Source organism: Verticillium alfalfae, genomic scaffold (genome assembly GCF_000150825.1).
Source record: "Verticillium alfalfae VaMs.102 supercont1.2 genomic scaffold, whole genome shotgun sequence".
NCBI classification, from domain to species: Eukaryota; Fungi; Ascomycota; class Sordariomycetes; order Glomerellales; family Plectosphaerellaceae; genus Verticillium; species Verticillium alfalfae.
The window spans coordinates 118,492-127,957 of record NW_003315037.1 but is presented as its reverse complement, the minus strand read 5'-3'; the positions used below and the strand labels follow the sequence as shown (position 1 = coordinate 127,957).

The 9,466-nt window shown below is 55.8% G+C and overlaps 2 protein-coding genes across 2 annotated transcripts; one reads left to right on the top strand and one right to left on the bottom strand.

Moving 5' to 3' along the window:
- Positions 1–94: 94 nt before the first annotated feature.
- Positions 95–1,209, bottom strand: VDBG_01512 (deoxyribonuclease tatD; the record flags this gene model as incomplete). Its single annotated transcript, XM_003007278.1, has 4 exons — positions 95–155; positions 256–841; positions 901–1,078; positions 1,153–1,209. 4 exons carry the CDS (start codon positions 1,207–1,209, stop codon positions 95–97), a joined length of 882 nt encoding a protein of 293 aa, XP_003007324.1.
- An 864-nt stretch (positions 1,210–2,073) lies between these two features.
- Positions 2,074–4,964, top strand: VDBG_01511 (ribonucleoside-diphosphate reductase large chain; the record flags this gene model as incomplete). The annotated part of the gene is made up of 4 exons (XM_003007277.1): positions 2,074–2,092; positions 2,151–2,308; positions 2,370–4,860; positions 4,921–4,964. 4 exons carry the CDS (start codon positions 2,074–2,076, stop codon positions 4,962–4,964), a joined length of 2,712 nt encoding a protein of 903 aa, XP_003007323.1.
- Between the last annotated feature and the right edge of the window lie 4,502 nt (positions 4,965–9,466).

Here is a 9,466-nt window from a genome sequence, read left to right as displayed (position 1 = left end):
CCCTTGATGCCCGCCACAACCTTGGCCACGCGCTCAATCATGCAGGGCTCGTTGCGGCCCTTGACCATGGCGCCCTCCTGCCACTTCTCCTTCTTCACGATCTTCCATCGCTCGGGAATCTCGGGCTCCTTCTTCTGATTCTTCTTTGATTTGGGCTGTGGCTTCGGCACATCAGCTGGCGCGGCCTCGCCGTTTGTCTCCGGCTTCTTCTCCAACAACAGTTTGTAGCCCTCGTGGCTCGGTCTGATCTCGCACCAAGGCCCGTCCGTTTCCAGCATCATCCTGTCCAGGCTGATCTGTTTGACGACCTCACAATTCTCCGCCGTCTTGAAGCTGCAACCATTGATGCCAATGTACAGCCCCAGGTCCATCAGCTCATGCGCCTCCTCAATGGAACCGGTAAAGCTATGGACCACGCCGCCGCGCTCGAGCTTCTCCAAGCCGGGGCCGAACTTCTCCTGCAGAAGCCGGCGGAAGTCTTCGTGGGCGGCGCGCGAGTGCAAGAATAGGGGCAGCTGAGGCTTCGTGGCGAGGACGAGGTCCAGCTGGGCGGCAAAGGCATGTAGCTGAATGGCCTTGGAGGCATAGTGCAGGCGATCGTAGTCGAGCCCAAACTCGCCGAATGCGACGAGGCTGCCCGGCTGGGATGCGTGGGTGCGCTCAATGAGGGCAGCGAGATCGGCGATGATCGTCTCGGTCTTTTGAGCGTCCGGGTCGTGTGTGTCCGGCATGGGTGTTTCTGGGTCAGGGTTTGAATGCATGGCATCATGATTGGTATCGGCAGTACTGAAGATGGCGCTGCTGCAGGGATGGATACCGATGGTCGTGTATACATTGCCGGCTGGCAAGGAAGTCGTCAGTCAAGTGCCGTGCATATCTGGGAGCTGTGACGCCACGTACGATATTCTTTGGCTATCGCCAAAGCATCTCGGCAGCTCTGAAAGTCTGAACCCGTGACGATGAGCTTCGAGCACCCCACCTCGTTTGCTCGTGAAATGACAGCACCCAGATCGTCAGGGTGCCGTCTTGAGCCATGAGAAATGCCTCTGAATATGGGGTCGGCAAGGTTGATTCCAATCTACTGGGTATCAAGTGTCAGCCAACCAAGACCAGTTTTTGACTTTCTTATTTCTCGCAATCATAACTTCGTACATCAACATATCTTGGTTTGTACTCATTGTGAGAGGTGACTGATGGCGGGGTCGCCATTGTTGTTAGACGTGGTGGCAGAACCACGCGAGGTGCCAAATGCGATACAGTCGGCCTGAACCGAGCGAGAGGTGCTCGAGACCAAAACATATGCTGAGACTGAAGAGTCTCGATTCAATCAGCCCGAACACCAAGGTGTGAGATATAGCCGGGCGCCTGAGCGTAACGCATCGAGGTAAGTTGCGGGTGCGCCTAAATGCATCTCTTCGAAAACCCATTAAACACAGTCTGACTAATACACGTGATTGCGCGAAGTGCTTTACGCGCAAAGCGCGTTAAGTGCATGCATGCACAAAGTGCAAAGACGCGCCCTTGCACTACCACTTTAAAATGGCCGGGGGCGAAGGGGGGACCTGAGGAATGGATCTGTAAGCATGAGAATCAGGACAATCTATTCAGCGCCGCCAGACCAGTATGATCTAGACACAGCAAGGGATCAAAACACGAGGAGACATTAGTGAGCATCGGTTTCGGCTCGTAGGTATCGGGCAAAGCAAGGGCGGCGGGGCATCTGCCTGATGGTTGCCAAGGGTCAACAGTGGTAAGCCGCCTGTGCTCAAGCGTGTTTGACGCGCTAGAGGCCTAGCGACGCGTTTTCACTACGCGACGACCCGCAATGCCTATATCTTTCTCCCGTAGCAACCACTCTCCATCATTTTCCCTTCCTCCTACATACAACAAATCCTACCCTCAACCATCTTCAGCGACCATTTTCTGGCACTGAATTGCGACGAGACTCCTTTGGCATATACCCACTGGCCTTGAATAGAGTCTGAATCAATTCGTCGCCTCAAACCCGACGGTGCACTCCGTTGTCTCGCCATCCCGCCATCCCTCTACCCCCCCCTTTACACATCGCCCACCATGTTCGTGAGAAAGCGAGGTACGTGTCTGGCCCTCAATGCGTCTTCTCATGTATGCTCTGTACTGACTGCGATCAGATGGCCGCCAGGAGCGCGTCCAGTTCGACAAGATCACGGCTCGTGTGTCAAGGCTGTGCTACGGCCTTGACATGGACCACGTCGACCCGGTCGCCATCACTCAGAAGGTTATTTCTGGTGTCTACGGCGGTGTCACTACCGTTCAGCTTGATGATCTTGTATGTTGCCCCATCGTCCTGATACTGGATTGCGAAGAACCGTCCTAACCCGCGCTCCTAGGCTGCTGAGACTGCCGCGTACATGACCGTCACCCATCCCGACTATGCCATCCTCGCCGCCCGCATTGCGGTCTCAAACCTTCACAAACAGACCAAGAAGCAGTGGTCTTCTGTCGTCAGTGATTTGTATCACTACGTCAACCCCAAGAACAACCGTCCCTCTCCCATGATTGCACCAGAGACGTACGAGTTTGTCATGAAGCACAAGGAGGAGCTTGACTCTGCCATTGTCTACGACCGTGACTTCAACTACCAATACTTTGGCTTCAAGACCCTGGAGCGCTCCTATCTCCTCAAGCTCGACGGCAAGATCGCCGAGCGCCCGCAGCACATGATCATGCGTGTGTCCGTTGGTATCTGGGGAGACAACGTTGAGCGTGTCATTGAGACGTACAACCTCATGTCTAGCAAATTCTTCACACACGCCTCTCCTACCCTCTTCAACGCTGGCACGCCCCAGGCTCAGCTGTCGTCCTGCTTCCTGGTTGACATGAAGGATGACAGCATTGAAGGTATCTACGACACCCTCAAGACCTGTGCCATGATCTCCAAGATGGCTGGTGGCATTGGCCTGAACGTCCACCGCATCCGTGCCACTGGCTCTTACATTGCCGGCACCAATGGCACTTCAAACGGCATCACGCCCATGCTTCGCGTCTTCAACAACACGGCGCGCTACGTTGACCAGGGCGGCAACAAGCGTCCCGGCGCCTTTGCCATCTACCTTGAGCCATGGCACGCTGATGTCTTCGAGTTCCTCGACCTCCGCAAGAACCACGGCAAGGAGGAGGTTCGCGCTCGCGATCTTTTCCTTGCTCTGTGGATCCCCGATCTCTTCATGAAGCGTGTCGAGAAGAACGGCGACTGGACTCTTATGTGCCCCAACGAGTGCCCTGGCCTTGCCGACTGCTACGGTGATGAGTTCGAGGCCTTGTACGAGAAGTACGAGAAGGCTGGCAAGGGCCGCAAGACCATCAAGGCACAGAAGCTTTGGTACGCCGTCCTTGAGGCTCAGACCGAGACCGGCAACCCCTTCATGCTCTACAAGGATCACTGCAACCGCAAGAGCAACCAGAAGAACCTCGGTACCATTCGCAGCTCCAACTTGTGCACAGAGATTGTCGAGTACTCGGCCCCCGATGAGGTTGCCGTTTGCAATCTGGCCTCTCTGGCCCTGCCCGCCTACGTTGATTACAACAACGGCGTGTACGACTTCAAGAAGCTCCACCAGGTGACTCAGGTCGTCGTCAGGAACCTCAACAGGATCATCGACGTGAACCACTACCCCGTCATCGAGGCTCGCAACAGCAACATGCGCCATCGGCCCATTGGCCTTGGTGTCCAGGGCTTGGCTGATGCGTTCCTTGCTCTCCGCATGCCCTTTGAGTCGCCTGAGGCCAAGGAGCTCAACAAGCAGATCTTTGAGACCATCTACCACGCCGCCCTGACCATGTCATGCAAGCTCGCTCAGGAGGAAGGCCCTTACTCAACATACGAGGGCTCGCCCGTCTCCCAGGGTATCCTTCAATACGACATGTGGAACGTCAAGCCTACTGACCTTTGGGACTGGGCCGATCTCAAGAGCCAGATCAAGCAACACGGCGTGCGTAACAGTCTTCTCGTGGCGCCTATGCCCACGGCCAGTACCTCGCAGATCCTCGGCAACAACGAGTGCTTCGAGCCTTACACGTCCAACATCTACCAGCGCCGTGTGCTCGCTGGCGAGTTCCAGGTTGTCAACCCCTGGCTGCTCAAGGACCTTGTCGACATGGGTCTTTGGTCTGATAGCATGAAGAACCGCATCATTGCCGAAAATGGTTCCATCCAGAACATCCCCAACATTCCCGCGGACATCAAGTCCCTGTACAAGACTGTCTGGGAGATTTCTCAGCGCACCGTTGTGCAGATGGCTGCCGATCGTGGCGCCTTCATCGACCAGTCTCAGTCCTTGAACATTCACATGAAGGACCCTACCATGGGCAAGATCACGAGCATGCACTTCGCCGGCTGGAAGCTTGGCCTCAAGACCGGCATGTACTACCTGCGCACCCAGGCTGCTGCGGCCCCTATCCAATTCACCGTTGATAAGGAGGCGCTCAAGGTCGCCGATACCAACGTCGGCAAGGAGCGCAGCCTCAAGAAGCGGTCTCCCATGCCCAGCTACAACTCGTCGGCTGCGGCCGTTCCTAGGCCCATGTTCCAGAACAAGGATGGTTCGGCAGACAGCAACAGCCGCAACGGTGTTCCGACCCCCAGCACGACACCGCCTCCTGCCGCCGTCACGTCCCTCCCTATCGCCTCGCCTGCTAAGCCGGCGACGATGAAGGCGGATGTTGACGAGGGCGACAGCCCCAAGGTCCTGCCTATGGAGCCCGCCGACAAGATCAAGATTGAGGAGCTCTCTCAGGGCGAGAAGACTCCTGACGCGGAGGATAAGGATGAGGACAGCAAAGAGCGCGAGAACGACATTTACTCGGAAGCTGTGCTTGCTTGTAAGTCAAAATCTAATACGGGCCCCTTTCAACTTGACCATGACTAATGATCACTCGCAGGCAGCATTGAAAACCCTGAGTCTTGTGTGATGTGCAGCGGCTAAATGTTGGGTACATCATTGGTAATGTGTTGATGGTTGATGATGGATATTATGGCACTGGGTTTTGGGTACATTTGCAAGGACACACCGCGGCTTGCACGGCTCATGATGCTCGAGGCCTCTTGACGTGCACCTGAGCAGGATGCGCGGTCTATCTGTCGCGCCGGCTGATATGGTTTTGTACAGTGATTTTATGGTTTAGGGAGGTCCTGGTCCTTAGTTGGGGTCTGCATTTCAGGACAAGGTCATAATGCGTTGAACCTTGATAAGATAGCATGTGTGGTTTTCGTAATGCGATTGGCGTTGAGACAATATTGTGCCGTCCCTTCAATCTTGTCCGAAACAACGAGCCTTGCCCCTTTGACCGCATGTCCAATAATGGAGGGGGAGGCACGCAGCTCAAAAGGTTCTGTCTCACAAAGGAGCGCCACTTCTTCTTATCTAGTAGCCGTGGCTAGGTTGTGTGGTTGGTGTTGGAGGGTTGAGGCCTCCTCGCGGTCTAGGTCCTCGCGAAATTGGTGTTGCACCAGCTGGCGCCGGGGGACTCGCTCTCGGTTGGCGTGGCAAACCCGGGGTGCTGCCTCTGGCGGATGAAGGGGGGGGGGGGTTAGCTCGATGTTTAGTGTCCACCCGGCAAATTGATTCAGCTGGACCAGGATTTTGTTCTCAAGCAAACAAGGGTGGGGGAGCCAGGGTCGTTGGGGGATCGATTCGATCGCGCCAGGCCGTCAGGCACCCGGGGGGGGGGCTATCTACCGATTGCCAAATCTGCCCGCCATGCCAGTTATGGTCCCTCTTACCCGCCTCCCCGCACTAACCCAGCCGCCCCTAGATTCCATTGTCCAATTGATGGAGAGATGGGGTCGTTTTTGCGTGTTTGATTGTCCGGACGAGTGTTAAGCGCTGGCGGGGTGCACAGCAGATTGGTTTCCGTCGCACGTCGGCCATTGTGCCAGGCAGTTCGCTACCGGTCTGTCGAGACTTTTCGGTGTTGAAATGAAGGGGAGGATGTATGCACAGATTGAGCTCTCTCAGACGGCAACGGAGATCAAGCAGAGGGGACGATGCTATCTACACTAGGAGTCCAAAGGAGGGGGGTCCGATCGACGCATGCATGGGTCGGGTTTAGGTGCCATGCTGGTAAGGGTAGCCGCACTCTGAAGAGACAAGGCTTGAGTGAGATCTTCGGCTCCGGAAATTCTGCATTGGAAGAACGCGTCTCGGTCTTTCAATTCTTCACGTTTGGGACGTCGTATATTTCGGGGCTTGGGCAAGACGGATCGAATGACCCAACGAACTCTGCTTGCCACAGGACGCGCAAGCCGCAATGTGATCCAGGCTGGCTGCGGAGGGGTCATCATGTCTTGGGTTCGTGGGGTGGTTCGTTCGAATTGGCTTTCGCTGGGGCCGAAAGTGAAGGGAGGGGCAGCGGGCGCAGATGTTCAGCAGAACAAGCAAGCGTTCAGGGCTTCAGGCATGACCAGATGCATAGGTGCTGGCCTACCTGAGGTATCTGGGGTACCTTGCTACTGAGACGGCGCACTGCGGAGAGAGGCCGGGAACGGAAATTCGGGGTTCTAGGCCCATGATGCCTCATTGACGGAAACAAGCAGGCGCAGGTGGTTGATTCGGCGGGGACGTCAACAGGAAACAACAATCATGGTACCCAGCCCGGCTCGTCTTCTTCTCTTTCGTGGAGATAGACGAGCACCGCACAACAAGGCAGCACCAGCAGTAGAGAGAGGGAGCGAACAAAAAACGGACAAGCAGAAAACCATCAGACGAGAGTTGTTGAGCCAACCACAGCGCATGTGCCAATGACGTTGGACAAGTGCCTGCTCCACACGTCCGCTTGTCCCTGCCGAGACCAGACCTGGGTGCAAGGCCACAGGACTGGCCGTGTGGATAGCATGTCCAGTGGATCGACTTCTTCCCGCCAATTATATGCAGCCAAGAATCGGAGCAGGGATGCCAGCGGAGTGGACTGACCTCATTGACGCTGTATGAGTTGGACTTGCTTGACACGAATCGAACCTTGGAAGCTTTCTCCCATTGCCCTGTTCTGAGGGGGCCTGCAGAGCTGTCGAACCCAGCCATTCGTCTTTTTCGGAGTGACCCTACGTCCCCCGATGACAACAGCAAGCTTCCAGTCCGTTGTCCGGTGGTAATCGCTCAGGTTCCCTGGTTTTCGTCTGTCCCGTCGGCCGTTAACTACCCAAATCAAAGTTGGCTAATGTTTTCAAGCCGAGTATCGATGTCGTCATGGGAGGCCCTGTCTCCTCAGCTTGGTAGGTAGTTATCTTTCCTCGGGGAAGCTCTCGGTGCTGAGGCAAGCGTTATGTGGGAGAATTCGGGCACACCGACAGACATTGCCACGAAGTTGTCGACTGTCCTGCTGAATTAGGAAGATGGCGTAGCGTAACGGGACTCATCGCAGGTCCACAGCACGCTTTGGGCTGAGGAAAGCGAGGCGAAGCTGCCAACCTAGTGTGATGTGCTGTCGACTTGCATGAAGACTTCAGCGCGCTGCGTGCTCGGGCCTGGCCCGACGGGGGCGTGGGTTGCGCTCAAGCTCGGAATGACGGCGCAGCCAGATGTCCTACCCTACCTACCTCTGATCCCATGGTAGGAAGCAGACAGCAGGCGCAGCGGATCCGGGCCGGGGGCGGTCGGTAGGTCGGTAGGTCCACAGGTAAGTAGATGCCTTACGTCGAGGGCAAATAGCTGCGGCGGTTAGACATTGGGATGCTAGTGCTGGGGCTTGGATGTCTGTGTCTTACGAGTTGGGGACTTGAGGTCATATCCCTCCCGATCCCGGCTTTAGTGCAGTGCAATGAGGTCGAAACCGGGGCTGGCGCATCTCTAGGGCCAGCCAGGGCAGGGGCCGGTGGGTAAACAGAGAGGCAAGGGCAGGCACACCCCGGCAGTGGCTCTTTCCTGTTTTGTCGGTGGCTTGACATTCGGGTAGGTTCACCGCACATCCTAGCATCGTGCTTTCCTCCAGCTTTGCTAGAGGCCTGCCAGCTTCCAGCTTTGGTCTTGCTGTGAGGTAGCCTTCTCAGCACAGAGCTTCTCATCTCTTCTCCACACGTCGTCCTTGGTCTTTAAAGCTTTGGTACGCCTGCCCCAACGACCATCCGTTTGGTCTCCCTTTCGTCCTTCATCATCCAAGCCTTGCGTCTGATATCTTTCGAGCCCTCCATTCCTCCTCCTCTCGTCAACGTCACGGAAAGACAAACGACATTCTCCACCGCACCAGCACATCCTTCGGTACGTACGTACAACGACGCGTCGCGTCTCTCATGTTCCTTGGGCAAAGCTTCTATTCTTCCATCCGGCACCAGGGCTCCTCCACGCGCCATCCCTTTCCCTCCTCATATACTAGGCTTTCCTACGTTGCCCGGATCCCGGCTTGCGAGCCACCTCACTGTCCTTCTCATTGGTGTCACGTCTCATAAGTTTTGACACGACTGACACCCAATCACCGTTCACAGGCCTGCCAAGCCTTAGCGACTTTCCGTTACCCTCTCACAACACCATCATCACTACACTGTGGGTAAGTGCTTCAGTTTGATACGCTATGTGTGGTCTGCTTCACTCGCCCTCTGCCATTCTGGAGTCGAGGCAAGACGTAGGCTTCTCCCTACTGCCCTAGCACACACCAGATCAGCGGCAAGAATGGCATGAGCTGTCCAAGATCAACTTGGCCTTGCAACAGTTGACCCTGCCGTGTGTGCTCATTCGACGTGGCTGGCACGATCCTTCCCCAGCTCAACCCCTCTCCCCACCCCCTTTTCCATTGCTACTGCCGTCACACGGTGTAACTACACAAGGGCCGGCTCCCACGCGTGAAGTTGCACCTTCATTTCCCCTGCCACCCCCTTCTTCACTCCTCATAACCCCATCACACGTCTCATACCGCCTCTATCTTCTTGCTGTTTCTCTCCCCAAACACTCACACAAGTTTGCTCATCTGCCTTGACCCCGACACTCGTTTCTCTTACAAGTCTCAAATCAGGTACCTGGATGCAGTTGATCGCTTGACACAGTCACGAGTGTTTAGTTCACCCCTCATCAATCGTGTGGTGCACATTAGCAGCCGGGAACGGGATATTTGAAACTTTGCTAACATCAGCTATTCAGGTCTTGCTCCTTGCACCGAATACCATCACGAGCATTAACTCATCTTGTCTCGATCTGTAGTCAGAAAGCACCAACGTCATCAAAATGAAGAACACCGCCATTCTCAGCGCTGCTGCCCTCCTCGTCCTCAGGGGTGTCCAGGCCCAGGACCTTCCCGCGTGCGGCGTAAGCATCCATCAAGCTCGTCACGAGCTCGACTACGGCTGACACGCAGTGAAATAGCAAACGTGCGTCAATAACATGCTCGGACTTGCGGCTGACTCGGATGTGGTGACGTCCAAGGATCCGAGCGGGAAGCCTGCCTGTGCCGTAACCCCAACTTTCTGTACGTATCAACGACTGCTCTACTGCCGTCTGCCGCC